We start from the raw sequence: 25309 nt of genomic DNA, 5'->3' as shown, positions 1-25309 counted from the left end.
CACACGTGGGTGACAGAAAGTTCCTGGCGGCATACACTTTGCAAAACCCTCGCACCGCAGCTTAAAACTGGTAAATTTTCATGTAAGTCAGACCTCAAAAAAAAGTTGATTTAAAAAAAAGGCTGTGAAAATGAAGGTCATTTTTTTTTGGCTTGTAGGTTTCACCGTCCTTCAGAGGCCGAGCTTCTCTCCCTCCAGCATCTTCTCCAAGATGCCTCTTCCACCCCTCCCCTCCCCACACCTGAACTGGCTTCCGGCTTCTTTCGGTAGTAGCCTGCACCTCCCCCACTCCTGCTGCCTGGGGCGCTCATCCCCTCTCCACACACTGACCCGCGTCATCTTCAACCTGTGGCTCTGCCACTATCTGGAGAGGGTTCCCCTTCTGATAATCGCAGCCCTCATTTGCACACATCTGAACTTGAGGCTTTGTTTACCCGTATGTCTACCTGCTGCCAGTTCCAGTTCTCTCCCCGGCAGCGGCCTCCCTGCTGTCAGAACCAAGTGTCTGCAGACCTGCTGTAGGGACAGGTGACCACAAGGCTGGAGTGACCGGTCAGTGGGCCCTTTCCCAAATGAAGAGAAAACTTCAAGAAGAGGATGCCTGTGTGGTCCCACATGCCCCCTGCACGTGGAGCTTCACGGCCTCCGTGCCATAGAGGCGAGCAGCCCTGGCCGTCAACGGAGGTGTAGGCCGGCCACCCACCTCCCATGAATGGGTTTAAGGCCATCAACTTGTTGCTGAAATGACTTAAACCAAAACACGATATATTTCAAGTACAAATAAGTATAACATTCTGGGTGAAATGAAACCAGAATTCTTACATTTAATTTTAGATAACTAAAAGCATTTAACTGTAGTACATGAAGGTCTGTTTTCAAAGGCCATTAGCTCCTCTGCTCCCCCATACACCTCCCAGACTTCTCACAGCCCCAACGGGCTTTCCCTGCCGCCCGCTGCCAGTCCTCTTCTCCCCAGTTAGAGGGAGCTCTTCAAAGCTGCAAACACATCCCTTCTCTGTAATGTCTACGGAAGCTGGTCCGGTGCTTTGCACATAGTAAGTGCTCAACACACCTGCCGAGTTAAGTTCAGACAGGTCAGACTCCTTCAAAGGCGAACATCTTGACAGGTGTGGTGTCAGATGCAATGTCAGGTGCAGTGGTAGGGCTGGTATCAGGTGTGATGCTAGGTGCTGTGCTCCCTGGGATGTCAAATGTGGTGCTGGGGGGTGTCAGCTGTGGTTCTAGGGTAGTATCAGATGCAGTGTTAGGTGTGATGCGAGGTGGATGCCAGGTGCTCGGTCTGGCGTGGTCCTAGGTATGGTGTCAGGTGTGGTGCTAAGTGCTGTGCTAGGCAGGGTGTCAGGTGCAGCAGTGGGTGTGGTGACAGCTGTAAGACCATGGACCGTCCAGAGTCCTCATCTCAGATAAGGCGCTGACCTCAGTGGCTGTGGGAGTGCTAACCAGGGGACGCGGGTGTCAGTGGTTCAGTGAGGCAAGCAGACTCTACCCTGTTGATTGTCAGCAGATCGCAAGAGTGTCAGGGCCAAGTTCCTGACTGTGAAGGTCATGACAGAGACTTGCTCACGAAGGGTTTGGCTTTGGAGGGGTCACAAACCTGCTACCAAGCGCCCTTCCCCACCCCGTCTCAAAGTCCCCCGATGTGTGTCAGATACGCGGGCCAGTGCAACCGTGTGACCTACCGGGGCCACGCACAGGCTGAGCCCACCAGAGTGGGCCTGCCTGCTGCCCGCCTGCTCCTGGGCGTTGGGAGCCCCAGTCCTGACCCCCACAGGCTGGGCGAGGGCCAGGGAAGTCGCGTCAGCTCTCTGTGCCTCATTGCTTGCCTATAAAGGTAGGGAGCACTTACTTAGGACAGCCCTGTACCTGTGTAGCTTTTTACGCCTTAAAAAGCACCTGTAGGTATACTCATATTTGTTCAAGAAGCTGGTGATCAAAGCTTAACCCCAGGGTTACTAATGCTTATTCTAGCTGCTCAGTTCTATGACTCTGGGTTCGGGACTGGCCAGACCACTTCCTCTCGTGCAAAGTCCCCTTCAGATGCCCTGCTGTCTCGTCTCCACCTTAGCTATGGAACAAACCCCACCCACCCGCCTTATGCACCCTGGTCTAGAACATGATGTCACCTGCTAGCCACCACCACCCTCTGCTGGGCGCCCTGCCAAGGACCCTGCTGTAAAACACCACGCGGGGGAGCGGGCGGGGCAGCCTCTGGCCACCTCTTGAATGGACCAAACCCCAGGCTCAAAGGCCACCACAGTTGATAAACTAATGACTGCCGGGTCTGGACGTCAGATGCCAGCACTGTCACAAACAACCATATCATTGTGTTCTCATACTGACAATGCTTTTTAACTGCCACAAACGTGAAATTCAAGGGAACAAGTGACCAAGGAAAACACACGCATGGCCAAACAAGGGTTTGGTGGGTCCAGGCTAATTCAGTCAAATAAATGGACAGGCAACAGCTCCCTGAGCCAAGGATGGTCACCTGTGACTCGGCACCTTGAGGAGGTGCCGCTCCTCAAGGACTCCAGTGCCCTGGAGGGAGCTGGCACTGCTCTGAGGCTGCACGTCTCCCTACCCACCCTGCACAGGGGCTCTTCCAGCTTAGAAAGTGCGCTGGTAAATTCTGCAATTATTTCCTAAGCGCCTAGCTTTCTGTGCACGCCAGCCCAGCTATGGCGTGGAGCTGAGCGATTCTTGTCTGTGCTGTGTATGAAAAGTCTGCATGGGGCAGTGTCTACAACCCTCCTGCTGTGCCCTGTCTGTGCCAACTGCTGGGCTCCATGCCTTTCCCGAAAACACCGTGTGGGACTGTCCAAACGTCCCGACGAGACGATGCCCGGGGTGAGGCGGGGAGAAGACCCGCGGTGGACAGCTACAGACCTGCACAAAAGGTTCCTGCTTCAGGGCTAGGCAGTCTCGAAAGAACATGCATAGTGCTGGGCTGCAGACCCCTCCAACCACCAAGGCAGGGCCTTGCTCAAACTGTCCCCAGCTGAGGACGGGCAGGGCCATGTCCCGACCCAGCTCACTGCCCACCACCATGTCTAGGAGGCACCAGGATCAGGGCCTGCCTGACCTGTCACCACTGATCTATTTATACTGGGAGCACTTAAACTTGGGCGTTCTGCTCGGGGATGCCTCAGCCACAGAAGCCAAATGAATTCCGCTCGATTAGAGCGATGCTGTTATTTTTAAAACACAGTGTAGCACAGGCGAAAGAACATCTCCAGACAAGTTCTACTATCTTCTCTCTGTATGGGCGTGCAGGTAAAATGCCAATAAACACACAAGATTAGCAAAGAAAAGCTGCCTCAGCTCTGCTCTAAGGAATCTGCTGATAGAGGAATGATACTCCCTGGGTTTCTGCCCTAAAGGAAGTGGCCCCATCAGATCATTATAGAAAGGACTGTGGTAGGCTGCCCAGTGGCCACACGTCCTCCCAGGTCCACAAAAGGCCCCCTGCAGTGGCCATGTGGCTCCTCCACTGGAGGTGAGCCCTTGGGGGCTGGCCTGAGACTTGCTTTGACCAAGGCCATGGGTGGGAGTGGCAGTGTGAGCTCTGGGTGGGGCATCCAAGGCCTGCAGCCTCTCCTCCTCTCTCCTCTCTTCTCCTCTTGGAGCTACACTGAGGACTTGTGAGGGAGTCTCTCTGGTCCCCTGGCTGATGGCAGGGCCTGATGGATAGCTAGCATCAAGCACCAGATGTGAGGGGGTCCTTTGCGGGGCTGCAGCCTGGCCAAACCTCAGCTGCACGGAAGCTGGGAACCATGAGAAAGACTTCACTGGTGGTGTTTCGAGTTGCCAAGTTTTGGGCTGGTTTATTACACAAACGCTCATAGAAAACAGACTTTTACTGCAGGAGAATATTATACGCAGGACGCCTGTGACGCCTCTCACGCGCAGTTTTTCTGGCACTCCTCAGGAAGTGAGAGCCCTTGCCCTCTGCCTGGCGGTCCGCACCCAACAGTGCATTCTGTCAACTCAGAATTGCAACTCTCAAGGGCGGCTGTGCGGGACCACGGTGGGCATCTGGTCCCCATGCGCCTAGTGGATGGTCCCACCTGGAGGGCCTAGCCCAGCGGAGCCAAGCCTCAGGCTCCGAGAGAATTCTGGCTCTGCGAGTCGGGACCACTTAAGAGAGAAGGCCCTAAACTCAGAACCTGCCCATGGACAGCAGAGCGCAGAGCCCAGCAGACCTTCAGACCCCTCGCGGGGGCCTGGCACAGGCGGAGTCGGGGAGTGAGTGGCTTAGAGGCTCTGGACTGACGATGTGATCACCACCACAGCCCCTTTCTGGGAAAGGCCCCAAAGAAGGCCTCCGGCTGACAACGCGCTCCTTCTTCCCTTCCCCAGAGAGGAGGTGCCAGGCAGGCGGCTGGGGCAGAGCTCGCTGCGCCCTTCTCAAGAGCTGCCCCAGGGACTTCCCCGGTGGCGCAGTGGATAAGACTCTGCGATCCCAACTCAGGGGGCCGGGGTTCAATCCCTGGGCAGGGAACTAGATCCCACATGCATGCCACAACTAAGAGTTCACATGCCACAACTAAAGAGTCCACCTGCCACAACTAAAACCTGGTGCGACCAAAAAAAAAAAGGAGCTGCCCCGGCCCCGAGGTTGACTCGCTCCTTTCTTGCTCTTGGTGTCCACCTTCCCCTTGAGGTCGCTCTGGATCTCTCTCTCCAGTTATCACTGACATTTAAAAACCCACGATTCTTGCTTAAAATACAGTATAAAAGGATAGGCATTAAAAAATCACGCTCCCAAAGATGCAGCACGCCTTTACTCCCAGCCCGCCCTCCGGCCACCGCAGGCTTAGTTAGCTCTCCATCAGCGCCTGACACCCTCACTTTCTGCCAACTGCTCAGGGGTCCACACTCCCACAGCGTTTCACAAACTAAGCCAACACCCCTCGGCTTGATCTCGGGGCCTCTCCACGTATGTCGCAGCTCAAACTGCTGGTCTTCACTTTGCTGCCTTGGGCTCCTGGTGCCGAGCCTCCCAGGAGCTTCTGTGAGTGCTCGCTGAGTGCCCTCCGACCCTTCCCATGCCCCTGCAGCCCTCTGCCTTCACACGTGCCTCTTCTGGGTACAGCCACCCTGTCCCTGGCCAGGCCCCTTCCTTACCCTTCAAAACTCAGAACTGGCGCTTCCCTGCAGAAGCTGGCGGGGTTTACTCTGTATTCTAACTGTGCTCGGCTTACTGAAGTCCCCACGGGCCCGCGAGCTAGCGGGCCCTGCACACTCACACCTGGCAGCCAGTCGACGCAGTCCTCCAATAAAACTGTCACGAGCTGTGAACCGCTACACACATAAGGTGAGGGCACTGCTTCAGGACCCTTACACTTTCCAAAGGTGTTAATTTTATGTTCCTTACGGTATAAACACAAATTCTTTAAGAGTAAAATACTATACTGAAGTTAGGGAAGATGTTCTTTGTTGGTTTAGTCGATTTAACACAAAAAGTCACCAGGGTTGAGAGTCATCCTGATTTAGGAAGCTGAGCGTAGAGGGGGAACTTCAAAGTGAGGTTTAACAGCCTCGATCACTGAAAGCCCCTGAAGTATACCACGTGTGTGCTTTTCCCCAAGGCCAGCAAAGAACTAGGGCGAACAGCGGCTGAGTTTTTAAAGTGCAGCCAAGGCAGTTTCAAAGCTGCAGAATGAAAAGGAACGGTGTCACCCCATACTGGGGACGACGTGTGTCTGTTTCTGCTCTGCTTGTCTGGTTCAATTACAGAAAATAACAGCATTGTGTTTCACGAGCATGGAAGGAAGAAGCAGAAGTGCCCGGCCCAGAAGGGTGGCACGGCCGAGCTCAGAGAGGTGGGACCCAGAGTCTAGGATCTGCATGTCGAGTGCCACACAGAGCTCTTGTGGAGACCACACTGGACCAGAGAGCTGTTACTACACGTGGGAGCTGGCCCGCAGAAGGAAGGAGAGGAAATGGACACAGTCAGCAAGATGAGGAAGACAGGCTTTTAGGAAGTGGGCAGGGGTCACTCAGAAGGCCCAGGCAGGGGAAGTGAGCTCTGATGCACCAAGGACGGCCGTGGTGGCTCAGTGAGCAGGGGCACAAAGGGCACCACAGGGTGGGGAGGGCACAGGGCCCGACCCTGGGATCTTCCCGCAGGGCTGACACCACGCTGTGACTGGTGGGGGTGGAGGTGAGGGCAGGCACCTGCGTCTGCTGCATAGGAGGGGCTCAGTGAGGGCTCAGCAACTCTCAATTACCTGTCTGTGTGAAACATCAACAAGGGCAAGCTGGCTTTGACTCTGTTTTAAAGACATAAACAAAAATAAGATGCCACCATCTGACTTGTCCCCAACATGGCCAAGACCTTAATTAAGCCCTCCTTAATGAGGGAGGGCTTTGCACGCTGACAGAACAGGCCCTGGCTGACGGGTCCTAGGGGGGCAAGGGGCGAGCTACACTTGACAAGGTGCTTAAGACTGGAGCGCAGAGGCCGGACTGGAGAAAATGATGGGGAAGAGACGGCTGTCTAGGAGAGGACCACGCCAAGGGACGAAGAGCACAGGGACGGCGAGACGGGGTGCAAAGGCAGACCCAGGTAACTGGGCGCAGAGGCACGGGGAGCGCTCGGGGGCTTGCACCCCTGAACTGCTTGATTACTTTACCACAAACATAACATTCACCATTAAACATTTAGAAATAAAAGCTTTCTTTTTTTTTTTTCGGTACGCGGGCCTCTCACTGTTGTGGCCTCTCCTGTTGTGGAGCACAGGCTCCGGATGTGCAGGTTCAGCGGCCATGGCTCACAGGCCTAGCCACTCCACAGCATGTGGGATCTTCCCGGTCCGGGGCACGAACCCGTGTCCCCTGCATCGGCAGGCGGACTCTCAACCACTGCGCCACCAGGGAAGCCGTAAAATTTTTCTTTAAAAATAGGGATACGACAAAATTATAAAGTAAATTATAAAGTCAAACGTGAAAGGGCAGCTTTAAGATAATCACAAAGAGCTGAATATAGACTGAGAATGAGATTACAGTATTAGAGAAGTATCTTGTTAATTTTGTTAGGTGTGGTGAAGAAACCATTCCCTTGATAGAGCCACTCAGATGCATTTATGACAGAAAAGTAAGTGGGGAAGGAATAGATTTTTAAAGACTGGCAAACTGCAGAGAGCTACTGAAGTTGTGTGATGGGTCTCCTCACGGAGGTTCATTTCACACTCCTGTCAACTGGGAGAAAAAAAAAAAAGCACAACGTGAGAGTTGTGAGTTAAGTTTTATTTGCGGCAAAATGAGGACTATAGCCCGAGAGACAGCATTTCAGAGAGCTCCAAGAAACTGCTCTAAAGAGGTGGGGGGAAGGTCAGTATATTTGTGATTTTCATGAAGGGTGAGTCCATGCAATCGAGCACACATTTTTTGCAGAAGGTTTCTGCTAGTCACGAGGAGCAGACGGCACCATGACGGATTTTAGTGCTTCTCTAGATACAGGGAGATGACAGAATTGGGCTCATAAAATCTTCTCCTGAAGATATCTATCTGAAGACCTGTTCTCCCAGCTTTCCCCAGAGCACAGAGTGCTTCATTCCTGATCTCCACCCCCTGAACTCCTTTCAGGGGGTGTTGAGGGTCAGCAGCTGCAGAGCTCATAATCTGATCCTTGTAGAGGTAGATGCTAAGTGTCAATTTGTAATTGACACTCCTATTGTGTGTTTGAAAACGCCATAAAAAGTTTAAAAAATAATAGGAAAGCAGAGCAGGGAGGGGGGAGATACTAAATCTGTGCTGTTTCTGCTGGACACAAATTCAGTCCTAGCAGTTCCTCATAAGCCCTCTGCAAAGGGAGGGAAGAGAATGATGACAGAACCAGCTCTCAGGACAAGGAATGTGACATCCCTTATCTGATGCAGAAATGAGAGATCAGAAAGATGATCAATCTAAATCTTAAAACCTAATTTTCTTTATCTCTCCCTAAACTATTTTTTCTAACACAGAGCACAAACAAAGCATTCTTAATAAAACCAACGATTTCCAAGGCCTTCCGTGGGTCACAAATGCCTTTGAAAATCCGATGAAAGCTCTGGATCCTGTCCCTCAAAAAATGAGCATACAACAGGTATTGGGCCTAATTCAACTTGGAGAGGCGATCAAGTCTACTTTGCTGGGATGGCCGCAGAGGGACACTGCCATTGTAAATGTCCACTGATTTACACCATCCTGTCCCTCTCCCTCAAGGAGACGCTGTGTCCCCTGGAGAATACTGACAACAGAAACCAGCACATAAAATCTGGCCCAAAGACGCCAACCTGCGTGTATTCTCTTATTAAACTGAAAAGTCCTTTTTTGAGATCCTTTACCCATATCCCCCGCAGAATCTCTCAAAGAGGTGCTAAAGAGGTGCTTGCTCTGACCTGCAGAGCCCAAGGACCCAGTCCTCACTCTGCATTCTTCCTCAGCAGGCTGCATCTGTGCCTGTCAGTAGCCCTCTCACTGTACTGTCCTCATCCCTGGGACAGATGGACACGGTGACCCTCCCACGCAGCCTGAGAACCCCCAAGTGTTACCTTCCTCGACACCATGTGATAAAAATCCTTTTCAAGGGCTTCCCTGGTGGCGCAGTGGTTGAGAGTCCGCCTGCCGATGCAGGGGACATGGGTTCGTGCCCCGGTCTGGGAGGATCCCACATGCCGCGGAGCGGCTGGGCCTGTGAGCCATGGCTGCTGAGCCTGCGCGTCCGGAGCCTGTGCTCCGCAACGGGAGAGGCCACAACAGTGAGAGGCCCGCGTACAGCAAAAAAAAAAAAAAAAAAAAAAATCCTTTTCAAGAATAGGTGGAGCACAGAGCATTTTTAGGGCAGTGAAAATACTCTCTATGATACTATAATGGTGATACATGGCATTATGTATTTGTCCAAAACCACAGAACGCACACCACCAAGAGTGAACCCTAATGTAGATTATGGGCTTTGGGTGATGATGACACGTCAATGTAGGTTCATCAATTATAACAAATGTTGTAACTCTGGTGGGGGATGTTGATGGCGGGGAGACTGCATGTGGGGGGCAGGGGGTACATGGCAAATCTCTGTACCTTCCCCTCAATTTTGCTATAAACCTAAAACTGCTCTACAGAATAACTCTTTTAAACAATTTTTGTTGTTGCTTTTTTTTTTTGTGGTACGTGGGCCTCTCACTGCTGTTGCCTCTCCCGTTGTGGAGCACAGGCCCCGCGGCCATGGCTCACGGGCCTAGCTGCTCTGCGGCATGTGGGATCTTCCCAGACCGGGGCACGAACCCGTGTCCCCTGCATCGGCAGGCGGACTCTCAACCACTGCGCCACCAGGGAAGCCCTAAACAATTTTTTTAAAGCAATAACGATAACGATATTAATACAAATACTAATAATGGTAACAGCCACTGTGATGCTTTCAGCCCCACTTTCCAGAGCTCTGCACCACAGAGCCACAGTGTGCTTCACCACTGCAACCCATTCCCGTGACACCAGGCATTCACACACAGACGTTCCCCAACTTAGATCCCTGTTAACTTGCAATAGCTCACTCATGTGTTATTCTCCCTAAAACCAAATATAACTTAAGAAGACTAGGCTGGTTCCACAAAGAGGTTACGTCTGAGAAAAGGAAGGCAAGGGACAGCCTGGACACAAGATGAAAGTCTGATTCTGAAACCTCTGGGCTAAGTTTATTTGAGAGATAACCCTGTAGTAACTGTCTTCAGAAACCGCTAATATCTGACATCACAGGCAGAGGCACTTCTTTCCGGGCAGTGCATTTGTCTACAGTCTTGGGAAACATACCGCAGATCTCCTCCCATAGGAAACCAGGTCTCATCTTGCTCATGGAGCAATGCAGCTTCCAGGTTGCCATGGAAACGTTGCTGGGCAAGGAGGTTCAGACCAAGAGGCGGCATTCCTGATGAAACGGGGCTGGTGGCTCCCGCAGTCAAATGTACCCAATCTAAATGTCACTAGTGCTTCAGGGTAAAAGGGTAAAGCTTACACTCAAGGGCCCGATGGAAGCAGGCTGCCTTTAGATAACAAGTCCCCAAAATTCACAAGGAAAGAGACAGATCAACAGTGACGACAGCCAGCCTCCGGTGGGCACTTCCTCTGCGCAGACCCTGAGCACCTCACACATACTGTCTCCTTCACACACCCCGCAATGGGGCACAAGGAGTCTGAGCAACTTGGGGATCTACCCTCCAGCTTCTGCTGGGCCAGCTGCCTGACCTGAAAACCAAGAAACAGTCATCAAAACCCATAAATATCACTGGCCAAAATGCTGTGAAGAAGTTCTCCCACTAGGCACGCTCTGTATCAAGTAAACGTGTGAAGAGAGAGGCTCTAAGGAAGAGCCTCACTGGTTAACACAGAGAAATTAGAAGGAAGCCTTCACAGAATTTACTTTCAAATACAAGAGAAAAACGTGAACATACTGATCTAAAATGTCATTTATACAGAAATCACATGAAATGGTTTTCAGGTGTTCCGAGGACAGCGGGACAGAGGAGCTTCCTGCGGGGCCTCTCCTTCTGTGGGCTTCCTTTCTGCAGCATCATCATCCTGCAGCAGCCTTGGTGACAGCCTGGGAGTGGTGCAAGTGCCCTCTACATCCTTGCCGGCTTAACACGTTGGCTGTTCCAGGGAGCAAGGCCTTGAGCGCGCCGCACACGGAGAGAGGGACACGCCCCTCCAGAGAAGGCGGTTCCAGTTGGGCCTGGTGTGACGGCCGAGCTGGGCTGACGCAGAGAACTCAGGTCGGTGGGGCTTCCAGCCACCTGCCTGCCTTCCTTCTCGACGGTCCTCAGAACACATGCACTTACCTGGACGGCCAGCCACCATCGGCCAAGACTCCAAACACACGAAGACACCTGCTCCTCTGAGCCTTACCTTGTGTACACTTTTGGGGTTTTCCAACCAAGCATAGTACATTTCCTCCACATAGTTCGAACTAGTCCCGCTGAGGAAGGGCTCCGCAGCAACGGGGGCAGTATAGCACCGGATCTGCCCAAACGTCCTAGCTGCTGCTGGTCTGTTTTGTGAAAATGTCTTCACAGTCTGGGAAGCCGTCAATGGCCTCAACTTAGCAGCACAAGTCCTTAAGTGAAACATTCTTGTCCTGAAGTCTCTCACGACTGTCTGCACCAAAAAAAGAAAGAAAAGTTAGAAAGAGCATTGTAGCAGCCAAGGCTACTGGGGGAAAACCTCGCAGACTGTGGCTGGAGGAGAAAGACCCTGTAAATGCATTTGTGGCCGCGTGACCTGCTTCAGAGAGCACGACACAGCATGAGGTAGTCAAACTGAACAACCTCCTATGTACAGGGCCTGTGCTCCACATGGGGAGGAGAGAACACAGCTGTAGAGGTATGGTCTTCCCCTCCAAGTTTCGATCTAGTTTGAGGGATACGATATATCATGATAAATATGTGACGCTCTGTAAGTTTATACGTTGTATAAAACAATTATAGGCAAAGGCAACAAAGATTAATGAATGATTAGATTAATGTAATTATAAAATGAGAAAGATACTTTCTAATCTATTCGGAGACTACCGAGTACCCGCTGGACTCACGGTATTCTGGAGAACACGGAGACATTGGAAAAATATTTTGCTCACCCTCAAATAATTTATCTTTGAGCAGCAGAAAAAAAATTTTTTTAATTAAAAATTACAGCGACAGCACTGAGCGCTTGAGAGGCACAGAAAATGCCAACACAACTCCATGGGAGAAGCCGCTCCTCCCAGGTGTTCCTTTCCGGTGGCTGGGAAAGCTTGGGGAAGGGGCGGAGCACAGGGAGGATTTTGCTCTGGAGAGGCGGAACGGCAGGCTTTCTAAATATAAGAATCAGGAGGAGGAAAGACAGAGAGGTGGAAAGGCGAGCAGAACACAGGGGAAGAGCAAGAATCGTCTCTTCTGGCAGGAGAGGTGGACTGGCTGGACAGCCAGGGGTCCTGAGCCCCGTTTCCTGGGACTGGGAGCGGGCTCTGTGGGAGGAAGCACGGGCAGCAGTGACTACACAAGTGTCTACCTACCTTGGGGCGCTCTGTGGTCATCAACTTGACATGTTAGGATTCTTCACGAACCCCACCAACTCCCTAGAAGGCAGGCGCTAGCTCTTCTGTTTTACAGGTCACCTTTCTGAGTTTAAGTTTTCCCCAAGGTTGAACAGACCCTGAGTTTGAGGATTGTAATTTTACTAAATCTAGTATGTAACTCTATATACGCTAGCCATTTTACAAAAGCAGCTAATGCACCCAGCAGATCATGAAAGAGTTTAGACTGTCCCCAGAGGGGTCTTGAACCACTTCCAAGCACCAGTCAGAATCCAGATGCCTCCAGGGGACCCAGTCAGGAAGGGATAAGGACACTGTGCAGTTCCTCTCCCCATAAAGATCCCAGCACCTTCCAGTCAAAGCGAAAGAGGCTGTGGGAGGGAAAGGGAGCCCCAGGGCAGGGACGAGGTTCACCACAGCCCTCTGCCCTGAGATACGGTGCCTGCTGGCCTAACACATGGTTGCCCTTAAATCTGCCTTAAAGCAAGTGCCTGGGCTGTCAAGTTGGAATTACACCCCACCTCCACTCCTGCCTGAAGGAAATCCAAGCTCTGAGACATGCTGAGAATTACCCAGAAATAAATGTTACATAAACTATCCTCTATACAGTTTATACGAACCCTTCCTCTTAAGCCAAATACGATCAGAATACGCATAAAGGACACTGACAGAGAGAGTGTCTGGCCTGTTCTCCTGCTCAGAAAAGACAGGTCAGCAAAAGGGAAAAGCAGAACAGGTACTTTAAAAACAAACTGAACAACAAACAAAAACTTGTTCCTTAAAATTTAAAGATGAACAAGCTTATATTTTGCTATAGAATGCAATCTTAACTCCTTTTCTTTTTAACCTTAAGTAACTTCAGTAGTTCTTCCTACCTCCAACTATACTCCCATTTTCTCTAACAGGCAAACAAAGAAAGACACTGATGGCAAAAATACTACTACTGCTGCTTTCCACGTTAATTTTTTTTAAAAATTCAGGTCCAAAGGAAAACACTCATTTTTTTCCTCCAATGTCATTATTATCTAGGCAGCTTGAAACACTCGATGGCCCCTGAGCTGGGGTTTTCTCCTAGAACACAGCAGTATCATTACCTCCATTAGTATCATCACCACCATTAACTGTCATTATTCAGTTGCTGCGATACCCAATTAACAGGCACCACACTGACAAGCACAAAACTGCTCGTTTCATGTGTTCTTCCCAGTGCGGTCCTTCCAATATGATACTATAAACAAACCACGTTACCTAGCTATCTACAGTCACCGAATCTGACAAATAGCTCAGTGCTGCCGAGCACTGTTACTAGCAATTTTCAAACTTCCCTTAAGATGACTCATCGGAAAACCTGCCCTTCAGCAGATGGCTCAACATCCTCGGCCTCCACCCTGGGAAGACCAAGAACAGCTGTTCTCTATCCACGATCTTATGGACCCACAGAGCAGACAGCAGGTATATATACATTTCAGATTTTGGTAGGTTCAGATTCCATCCTTCCAATTCCAGAGTCAACATTACGAATAGTGCACCATTTTGGTAGAAACACTGAATAGTTCAAACACTTTCATGAAAGCTTCGGGTTGTCCAAGAAGTCCAAGCGTTCTGACTTGTGGTTTAGAACAATATTTCTACTTGACAAGGGGGCCAAAAATTCTCAGTGGGGAAAGAATAGTCTTTTCAACAGACGGTGCTGGGGCAACTGGAGATCCATATGTGAAAAAATGAAGTTTGGACCCCTGTCTCACACCATATACAAAATTAACTGAAAACGGATCAAAGACCTAAATGTAAGAGCTAAAACTGTAAGACTCTTAGAAGTTTTATAACTTCCAAGTTAAAATGGAATAAATCTTCATAGCTTTGAGACAAACAACGTGTCTTAGTTAGGACACCAGAAGGACAAACAACAAAAAAAATAGACAAACTGGACTTCATCAAAATAAAAACTTCCGTGCTTCAAAGGACACCATCAAAAAAGAGAAGACAGTCTAAGAGTAAAAGGAGTATTTGCAAATCATAGAGCTGATAAGAACTCTTACAACTCAATAATGAAAATAAAAATAACCCAATCAAAAAATTGTCAAAAATGACTTCCCTGGTGGCACAGTGGTTAAGACTCCACGCTCCCAATGCAGGGGGGCCCAGGTTCGATTCCTGGTCAGGGGACTAGACCCCACATGATGCAACTAAGAGTTTGCGTGCCACAACTAAAGATCCTGCATGCCACAGGGAAGACCCCACATGCAGCACAACTAGGAGCCCTCGTGCCACAACTAGGACCCGACACAGCCAAATAAATAAATTGATTAATTTTTAAAAAATTGCCAAAGGATACGAACAGGCATTTTTCCAAAGAAGATACACAAATGACCAATAAGCACATTAAAAGATACTCAACATCATTAGTCATTAGGGAAAAAAATGCAAATCAAAACCACAACAAGATACCACTTCATGCCCACTAGATTAGATACAATCAACACAAGCAAGTGTTGGAGAGAACGTGAAGAATTTAGAACCCTCATACAATTCTGGTGGGAATGTAAGCTGGTGCAGTCACTTTGGAAAACAGTTTGGCAGTTACTCAAAAAGTTAAACATAGAATTACCATATGACTCAGCAACTGCACTCCTAGGTATACAACCAAGAAAAACAAAAACATACGTCCACACAAGACCTTGTACACGGATGTTCACTGCAGCATTATACGAGCCCCGAAGTGGAAACAACCCAAATGTCCATCAACTGATCAATGGGTATACAGAGTGTGGTATAGCCATACCATGTAATAGTATTAGGCAATGTAAAGGAATGAAATGTTGGTATCTCTTGCAACACAGATGAACTTTGAAACTTTTAAGTGAAAACAGTCATTCACACACAAAAAACACATGTTGTATGACTTCATTTATATGAAGATGTTCAAAAGAGGCAAATTGATACAGACAGAAAGCCCAGGACTGGGGGTAGCAAGGATAAGACATGACAACTAATGGGTATGGGTTTTTTTTTTTGGGGGGGGGGGCGGGGAATGAAAATGTTCTAAAACTATTGATAGATAATGCTGATGGTTTCACAACCTTATGATATACTGTAAAATGTTAAATTGTACAATTTAAATGGGTGAATTGTATGGTATATGCATTATACCTCAATAAAGTTTTTTGTTTTTAAATGTTTGTGAACAGATTTGCCCAAACCTAAACTTTATTTATTTTTTTTGCCACACTGCGTGGCATGCGGGATCCTAGTTCCCCAACCAGGGATCGAACCCGTGCCCCTCTGCAGTGGAAGCATGGAGTCCCAACCACTGGACCACCAGGAAAGCCCCTCAATAAAGTTGTTTTTAAAAAAGTCTAAGAAGAAACATAAACGAGCCTATCCCTATCAACAAAGTACACAAAGTGACACTATCTGTAACCCATTAATTTCAAGATGCAAGTATAAATCTATACATTTGAGAAAAATAACATTAAAAAAAACCCCCAAAACCAAAGCAAAATTTGTTTTTAAGGGTTCAGTGCTCTGCCCTTAGGAAAATAAAACAGTTTATCTGTGCCTGGACATTCCCCAGTCAGGCAGCACACATCTTACCCAAGGCCCCTCCCCATTCACAGGATGAGGAGATAAACTGACTGCTGACGTCTACCACCCTCATGCTGGCTAGGCAGAGGAGTAATTAAAGAGGCAAAAACAGCCTGGGCATTTCTCAGGACATGCGTCTTTTAGGGAAAAGCACATGCATCATTAAATGACTGTTACCACTGTGTGTTGCCTAAGAACCATTTTAAAAAAACTTACCTTGAGAGACTTTTTGTTTTTTGTTTTCTTTTGGTTTTGGACTCATTAAGATTTTCGTGATGAATCAAGAAAACAATGCTTGTTACATACCTAGCGCTGTTAATCCATTATTCTAGTTTTAGCAGTGATACAAAGACATTATGTACACGGAGAGCACAGGTACCAATTTTCTTTTAGTGGCTGAGAATCTCAAGAGAATGCAATGTCTTTCACTTGTGATGCCCCATCAAACATAAACTGAGGGACTGAGAGGTAGTGCAGAGTACTCTTAAACTACAAAGGTATTTTGCCATTATTACACAGAAACGGTGGTTGAGCCTGCAGGGCAAACAGGCAGAGTGACTCTTCCTTGCTGTGTGAGCCTTAAATGTATCACTTGATCTGTGTTGGTTTCCTTTGCCATAAAGTGAAGGATGCAATCACTTCTGCTCCCTCAATGTTTTTTGTAATTATAATACAAACATGAAAGAACTTTGCACACTTTAAAAGTACTTTTATGGGACTTCCCTTGTGGCGCAGTGGTTAAGAATCTGCCTGCCAATGCAGGGGACACGGGTTTGAGCCCTCATCTGGGAAGATCCCACACGCCGTGTAGCAACTAAGCCCATGCGCCACAACTACTGAGCCTGCTCTCTAGAGCCTGTGAGCCACAACTACTGAGGCTGCGTACCACAACTCCTAAAGCCCGCACACCTAGAGCCCGTGCTCCGCAACAAGAGAAACCACTGCAATGAGAAGCCCGTGCATCGCAACGAAGAGTAGCCCCCACTCACTGCAACTAGAGAAAGCCTGCGCACAGCAATGAAGAGCCAACACAGCCAAAAATAAATAAATTTATTTTTTTAAAGTATTTTTATGACTAAAGGACTACAACCTACCAGAAGAAAAAAAAAAAACCCCACCCCACAACTAATGATATGTCTTAAAAAGCTGAAGTTCCCAAGGTAAAACTAAACAGAAGTAAATTTGGAGTGGGTAGCTGACCAGATTGCTGGGGGGGACTTCCACCTCTGAAGTGGGAACCCCAAACAAGCTTCAGTGCATGGGTCTGAAGACTGATCCATCCTGCCCAGACCGGCACTGTGTTTCCAAAGGTGCCCTGAATGCAGTGGTGTATGGTATAGGTAAATAGGCACTTTTTAAAGGTGTTGGTTAAAGTAGAAATTATTAAATTTTTATGGAAAGCAAGGACACTTGTCAATATTTATTAAAAATTTAAAAAGCACATACAGGACTTCTGTTTCCCACTAAATGCAGCTAAAAACATGAGATGTTTCATTTAACACAAAACAAAACATAAGACTCTGAAAGGTGGAGAGGAGACAGACTGGGAAGGGGCCTCGGGGTCCCAAAAGACTGAGCATTGAGTTCTCGGTTTTCCTTTTGCCTCATATATTCCAGGCTAGATGCTGAAGAAGCTGACAACCCAGAAATACCAACTAATGTAGACCAAAAAAAAAGCTACAGTAAAAGCCTGCCCTCTCTGGCCAAAGGACCAGGAATGGGGCAGCCTAGCAGGACAGAATATTTTTAGACAATAACAACTCTACTGCAACCAACCCCACAGAAACACTGTGGCCCACTCCCACTCCACCTGGTAGTGTCAGAGGAGATCAGGGACTTCCATCCCCACCAGGTGACAATGAGCCACCCTCCCCACCCCAACAATCTAGGAGGGAGCCTGGATTCTACTCTCGCCCAGCAATAACAGGGCAGCACCTCTCCCTTCCCAGGCAGGGTGGAATCCCAAAGGTGTAATTGGGAAATTACACCCACACAGCAGTAACAAGGAGTCCCCTACCCACAGATACCAAGGAGTCCAGGTGAGGAGCCTCTACCTCCATAACCAGGGAGCACCGCCCACCCCCCCAGCAGTGTCAGAGGAAGCTCACCAACACCAAGATGACACAGATGTTAGAATTATCTGGCAAAGATTTCCAAAGAGCCAGCATCAAAATGCTTCCACAAGCAACTAGGAACATACTTGAAACAAATGAAAGTAGAAAGCCTCAGTAAAGAAAAAGAAGATATAAAGAAGAACCAAACGGAAATTACAGAACTGAAAATTACAATAACCAGAATAAAAAACTTGATGGATAGGTTAAACTGAAGAAAGAAGAAACAGTGAATATGAACATGAACAAACATGAACGAAAGGAATTTCACAATCGGAACAGAGAAAACAGACTGGGGGAAAAAAGAAAGAACAGGACCTCAGGAACACGTGGGACTATAACAAAAGACCTAATGCTGAATATAAATGTCATCAGAACCTCAGGAGGAGCAGAAAGAGGAAGGGGCTGAAAACGTATTCAAACAAATAATGGCTGAAAACTTCCTAAATTTGGCAGAAAGACATAAACCTATAGATTCAAGAAGCTGAGAGAACCCCAAACAAAATAAACCCAAAGAAATCCACTCCAAGACCCATCACAAGCTTTTGAAAACTACAAACAACTTGAATAGCATATTTCTCACCAGAAACTATGGAGGCCAGGAGAAAGTGGCATAACACTTTTCAAGTGTTGAAGGAAAATAACTGTTAATCCAGAATCCTATATCCAGCAAAAACATCCTTCAGGAACAAAAGGGGAATAAAGATCTTCTTAGATGAAGAAAAACTAAAAAAATCTGCTGCCAGAAGACCTACTGGCATGAATGGCTACTGGCATGAAGACCAAATGAATGGCTAAAGGAAGTCCTGTAAACAGAAAGTAAATGATAAAAGGAATCTTGCAACATCATGAAGAAAAGAAAGAACAACAGAAAGACAATATATGGGTAAATATAATTTCCTTTTCCTCTAGAAGTCTTCTAAATGATGGGTAATTGATGAAACAAAAATCTCAACACATCTGATGTGGTTCTAATGATATATCTGTAAAGGAAATACTTAACACATTACTGACTGGGGGATTTTTGCAGAAACTAACGCCTGTGGCCGTAATATGTCTCCAGTCAAAAATGTGTTAAAAGACAATTTTAAGTGGAGTAGGATAAAGTGATGTAAACAGAGATATGGTTTCTATACTTCAAACTGATAAAATGATGACATCAGTATACTGTGATAAACTATGTATATATAATACCTAGACAACCACTAAAAAAGCTACACAAACAGATATACTCAAAAACACTACATATAAATAAAAGAAGAATTTAAAAATGTGTTCAAGTAACCCACAAGAAGTCAAGATAAAGAAAGCAGAGGAACAAAAAACAAAAAAGGAAATAAAGGATAAAATGGCAGACTTGAGTCCTAACATATCAATAATTACTTGATATGTTATGTAAATGACCTAAATACACCAATTAGAAAACAGGGATTGGCAGAATGGATAAAACAACAGGATCTAATAATATAAGAAACTTCAAATGTAACAATACAGGAAGGTTGGAAGTGAAAGGATGCAAAATTATATACCATGAAAACATTAATCAAAGGAAAGCAGGACTATATTATCAGATAAAGTAGACATCAGAGCAAAGAAAATTACCAGATACAGAGATATTAATGACAAACGGTTAATCCACTAAGAGAATATAGCAATTCTAAATGTGTACACACCAAACAACATAATTGCAAAATATGTGAATCAAACCAATAAAAGAGAAAGGAGAAAAAGACAAAGCTACAATTATAGTTGGAAACTTCAACCCCCCTTTCAACAAGAGATGGAAAAGCTAGACATGAGGTCAGCAAGGATATAGAGAAACTCAACGAAAGTACAAACTACCACAACTCACCCAATTTGAAATAACTATTAAAGAAATTTCACATGTAATTTAAAAGCTCCTGAAAAAGTAATTTCCAGGGAATTCCCTGGCAGTCCAGTGGTTAGGACTCTGCACTTCCACTGCAAGGGGCATGGGTTCGATCCCTGGTTGGGAAACTAAGATCCTGCAAGCCACGCAGTGCAGAAAGAAAAAAAAAAGAAAACGTTATTTCCAGGCCCTGATGGTTTCACTACAGAATCCTATCAAACGTTTAAAGATTAATTAACTCCAAACCTACACAATCTCTTCCAGAAAATACAAGGAGGAGAACTTACCAATTCATTTCATGAAGCTAGTATGTCCCTGAAATGAAATCCAGACAAAGATAGAAAAAAGAAAAAGGAAAAAAAAGCTTTAAACTCATATTCCTCATGAATACAGATGCAAATAAATAACCTTGACAAAATACTGCGAATAGAATTAAGCAATATATAAATGCAATTATATACCATGACCTAACGGGGTTTTTTCCAGGGATGTAAGCTAGTTCAATATTCAAAAAACAATGTAATCTACCATACTGACAGGCTAGAGAAGAAAAAAATCACACGCTCATATCAATAGATGCAGATGAGCACTTGATAAAATTCAACACCCATGATAAAAACTCTCAGAAAAGTAGGAATAAAGGGGAACTTTAACTTAATATAAAGCATCCACAAAAGTCTACAGCAAACACATACTTAATGGTGAAAGACTGAACGCATCTTTTTAAAACTGGGAGCAACGTAAGGATGTCCACTCTCATCCCTACTACTCAGCGTAGCACTGAGAGTTGCAGCCAGAGCAATAAGGCAAGAAAAGGAACTAAAAAGCATATATATCAGAGAGTAAAAAATAAAACTACTACTATTTGCAGATGACATGATTATCTATGACAAAATCTCAAGGAATCTACAAAAACACTTATAGAACTAATAAGTGAATTCAGCAGGGTCACAGGATACAAGATAAATATACAAAAAACAACTGTATTTGTACAAACTATCAACAGACACATGAAAACAAAAATTTTTTAAAAGGAAATAGTGTAAGTCTAAAAAAACATGTGCAGGACTTGCATGCTAAAAACTAGAAAACACTGATGAAGGAAAGAAAAAACCTAAATAAATAGACATACCTTGTTTAAGGATTGGAAGATTGAACATAGTAGAGAAGTTATCTCCAAATTGATAAACAACTTTAACACAATTCCTATCAAAATCGCAGCAAGAATTTTTATAGACATAGGCAAGATTATGCTAAAATTTATATGGGAAGGCGAAGGAATTAGATCAGCTGAAACAATTTTGAAAAAGAATAATGAAGTGGGAAGAACCAATCTACTTAATTTCAAGATTTATTATGTAACTGCAATAATCAAGACTTGTGCTACTGATGGTGAAATAGACAAAAAGACCAATGGAACAGAACAGAGAACTCTAGAACAGACCCATATGAGCACAACCAACTGATTTTTGACAAAAGAGCAAAAGCAATTCAATGGAGAAAGAACAGTCTTTTCAACAAATGCTGCTGGTTGGATACCTATGGGGAGGGGAAAAAAAAGAAAGAATGAAAGGAAAAGAAAAGAAAGAAACCACTCAAACTAGACTTCACACCTTATATAGAAATCAACTCAAAATGGATTATAGATTTAAACGTACAACACAAAACTATAAAACTTTTAGAAAAGTATGTAAGAGGAACTAGAGCCAGGCAAAGAGTTCTTCACTTGACGCTAAAAGCACAACACATAAAAGACAAAATTCAGGGCTTCCCTGGTGGCGCAGTGGTTGAGAGTCCGCCTGCCGATGCAGGGGACACGGGTTCGTGCCCCGGTCTGGGAAGATCCCACATGCCGCGGAGCGGCTGGGCCCGTGAGCCATGGCCGCTGAGCCTGCGCGTCCGGAGCCTGTCCTCCGCAACGGGAGAGGCCACAGCAGTGAGAGGCCCGCGTAACGCATTAAAAAAAAAAAAAAAAAAAAAAAGACAAAATTCATAAACAGGACTTGATCAAAATTAAAAGCTTTTGCTCTGCAAAAGATACTGTTAAGAAGATGAAAAGACAAGCTACAGACTAGAGAAAATATCTGCAAACCACATATCCAGGAAAGTACTAGAACGTATAAGAAATTCTCAAAATGAAACATTAAAAAAGGCAAATGATCCAATTATAAAATGGGCAAAAGATATGAAGAGGTATTTCACTTAAGAGGATATACCCATGGCAAATAAACACATGAAAAGACATTCAATATCATTAGACATCAGGGAAATGCAAATTAAAACCACAATCACTACACATCTATTACAATGGCTAAAATTTGAGAAAATGGTAACATCACCAAATGCTGGCAAGAATATGGAGAAACTGGGTCACAAATACATTACTGGTGGGAATGTAAAATGGTAGTCACTCTGGAAAACAGTTTGTCTATTTCTAAAAAAAAAAAAAACTAAACATGCAACCACCATATGACCTAGTGATTACACTCCTGGACATTTACCTCGAAGAAAGGAAAACTTATGTGTACATAAAAACCTGTATATAAATGTTTATAACAGCTTAATAGCCAAAGAACGGAAACAATCCAGACGTCCTTCAATGGTTGGAGAGTTAAATCAACTGTGGTACATCAATAGCCTGGATGCATAAAAAGGAACAAACTGCTGACACAGACAACACCCTGCATGCATTTTCAGAGAATTACGCTTAAATTAAAAAAGCCAACCGCAAAAGGTTACTTACTGTATGAGTCTCCTTATGTAACACTCCCGACATGCCAAAATTACAGAAATGGAAAACAGATTAGTGGTTGCCACAAGCTAAGGAATTGGAAGCAGGATGGAAGTGGGTATGGCCATAAAAAGGTAACAGGGGGATGCTTGTGGTGATAGAAATGTTCTCCATTTTGACTGTTATCAATGTCAATACCTGGTTGTGATATAATACTGTAGTTTTTGTAAAATGTTATCATTTGAGAAAAGTGGGTAAAGGGACACTGAGACCTCTCTGTACCATCTGTTATAACTGCATATAATAGATTTGCATGTACTATTTCTCAAAATTATACCATTCTAAAATAAATTTCTCAATAATTGTACAATTATCCCAAAATAAAACTACCTAAAAATTTTAATGGAGATGATACAGTACTTTGGTCAAATGGGGCAGTGAGGAGTAAGACTGATTAAAAGCAGATGTGAAACACATAGATGTATACGCAAGATATACATGTAATAAACATGGTAAATATTTCACATTTAATAAACTGTGCATTCAAATTTAAACGAAATCAACAGAAATTCATATTTCTGAAATTAAAGTTAGTCTTTAAAAGTAACTGAATTTTGGGACTTCCCCAGCAGTCCAGTGGTTAAGACTCTGTGCTTCCACTGCAAGGGGCGCGGGGCTGGATCCCGGATCCCGCATGCTGAAATTTGGTGATGGCTGTATACTGTAAATATACTACAAACCACTGAACTGCATACTTGAAAGAGTGAATTGTATGATACATGAATTGTATCTCAATAAAGCTGTTAAGGAAAAAAAAAGTACTCGAAACTTGGAAACTGCTCTCAAAAATATAATCAGGATACTCTGATATTTCTCCAACTTTCAAGAGCTAGTCCTCAGCTAATATGCAAAGCTAGAACAGTATTATATACTTTCATACCGCGCAGGTCTTGCACAAAAATCTGTGCGGTTGGACTGCTGCACGTCCTGACACAGTGCAAACAACACTTCATCCCAGGTGATTCATCCTAAAGGTGCTCAGAGCAGTGTACCTGAAAGTGGGCCTCTAGTCCCTGCTTCAAAGCGCAGGACTGCAGAACAAGGCGCAGAGAAACCCCAGGACAGAGTTCACACCTCAGGCCTGAGTCATCTGTTCTGGGCAAAAAGCAGAGAAAGCAGTTTCTTATCTACTCGTCTCTCGCCACTGGTTTTCTAAGTCTCCGTACCCAACTTACACCGACATCAGGTAAAAGGGAAAAGGTACACTAGTGTGTTCCTCGAGGAAATGCACTTCATCTCAACATGAGCTATCAAACCCCTGGAAGAAAGAGAAGTATGGTGGCGTACCGTGCACGGCAGGGTACCGCAGGGTATTCTGCTCATCAAGGGTGTCACCCCAAAGAGCTCACAGAGAGGATGGGTACCGAGGGTGCTGAGTATGGAGGGATCCTGAGTATATAGGTACTGAGTACGGTATGCTGCGGCAAAGTAATCCACTCATCAGGGGCATCACGCTGAGGAGTACAGAGAGAATGGGTACGGTGCGTCCTGAGTACAGTAGAGATACTGAGTAAGGTAAATGCTGCGGGGTAATCCACTCAAGGGTTCACCCCAGGAAAGGGCAGGGAGGATGGATATAGCGGGTACTGAACACAGAGGATACTGAGGGGTAATCCGCTCCTCAAGGGAGTCACCCCAAGGAACACAGGGAGGATTAGTACGGTGGGGTACTGAAGAAGTGGGGGTACTGCGGGGTAATCCGTTCCTCAAGGGTTCACCCCAGGAGCGAAGGATCAGCCCGGACAGAAACCGACCAGCGTCTCCGCGCTCTGGGGAAAGGGAGGACTGCCCACAATTCGCAGCCGCTTCTTCAAGGCCGTGCCACCCTTCCATCCGTCCGGGTGGGGAGAGGACACTGCCGGGCGACTCCCACGTGACGCCTCCTCGACCTTGGGGGTCACCCGCGCCGCGGCGCCCATTCCCTCACATCCGCCGTGCGGCCCACCCCCTGCCCGCTACAGCCAATGGAGCGCCGCTCCGCGCCCCGCGCGACCTCTGCGCACGCCCGCACCCGCCAATCTCCGCCCGCCAGAAGGCGCCCGCCGCGCCATTGGCTGCCACGCCCGTCTGTCAGGCCCCGTCCCACCCACCTCCCCCCGTCAGCCCCGCTCCAGCCAGCTTCACTCCCTGTCACCAGGGCGCCGGCCGCAACGAGGACGCGACGGCCTTGCTCCCTGCCGCGACCCCCGCCTCCTGCCCGACCGGCGCGGAGCCTCCCAAATCCGGCCGAGCCCGGCTACAGCCCGAACCTACCTGTCTCCGGCTCAGCTCCACCCGAATGAGGCGCCGACACCCCACCCCGGGGCACCAAACTCTCGGCCCCGCCCCGGCGTGTGGCGTCAGCACGCCGCCCCGCCCTGGGAGGAGAGGGGCCGCCCCTAACTCGTGAGCGGGGTCTTGACGTCACAGAGTTGCGGCCTCGTTGCTCTTGGCGCGTTGTTGGGGGAGCAGTGCAGACACCCAGGCTGCGGCCGGGAGTTGTCCGGCCGGTCCCTACCGGGACGCGTGACGGGTCTGAAAAGGGGGTCTGCACGTTGCTAAGTAGTGTCTCCTGCAGTGGGCTGTCAGGAGTCCTCTGATGGAGAGCTGACCTAGTCTGTGCTGCCAGACAGAAAGGAAACTTGATCGGCAAAGGCGCGCTCGAGGCGCAGCAGGTAGTGGCCCGGGGGAGTGAGAACCAGGAAGCCCGAGCGCCGACACAACGGTTTCCCGCAGCGGGATCACGGGGACCTTCACGTTGCTTGGACGGTGTATCATGCCATTTCATCGAATACAAATGGTCATCTGCTTTCAGAGCTTATTTTACTTACTGCTGAAAAAGAAAAAACTGTGTTACTAGGACACCTCGATCGTAAGATGCTGCTCTATTTCAAAATGTGGGGGGA

General features: G+C 46.9%; 1 protein-coding gene across 4 annotated transcripts in view; it reads right to left on the bottom strand.

Annotated features, from left to right (window-relative positions):
- OGDH (oxoglutarate dehydrogenase) overlaps positions 1-24770 on the bottom strand; it is a 76166-nt gene extending 51396 nt beyond the window's left edge. For 2 of the 4 annotated variants that reach the window (XM_032643845.1, XM_032643844.1), the window contains exons 1-2: positions 24678-24770; positions 10903-11151 (exon numbers count right to left, since the gene is read on the bottom strand). In XM_032643845.1, the coding sequence (XP_032499736.1) occupies positions 10903-11124 (222 nt within the window). In that variant the 5' untranslated portion in view covers positions 11125-11151; positions 24678-24770. Of the gene's footprint in view, positions 1-10902; positions 11152-12046; positions 12280-24677 lie in introns of those variants that run through there. The other 2 variants (XM_032643842.1, XM_032643843.1) reach the window with 2 other exon arrangements.
- Positions 24771-25309: the final 539 nt, after the last annotated feature.

The sequence above is a fragment of the Phocoena sinus genome, chromosome 9 (genome assembly GCF_008692025.1).
Source record: "Phocoena sinus isolate mPhoSin1 chromosome 9, mPhoSin1.pri, whole genome shotgun sequence".
NCBI lineage: Eukaryota > Metazoa > Chordata > Mammalia > Artiodactyla > Phocoenidae > Phocoena > Phocoena sinus.
The sequence above is the reverse complement of the archived record's forward strand: the minus strand, read 5'-3'. Positions and strand labels throughout refer to the sequence as shown.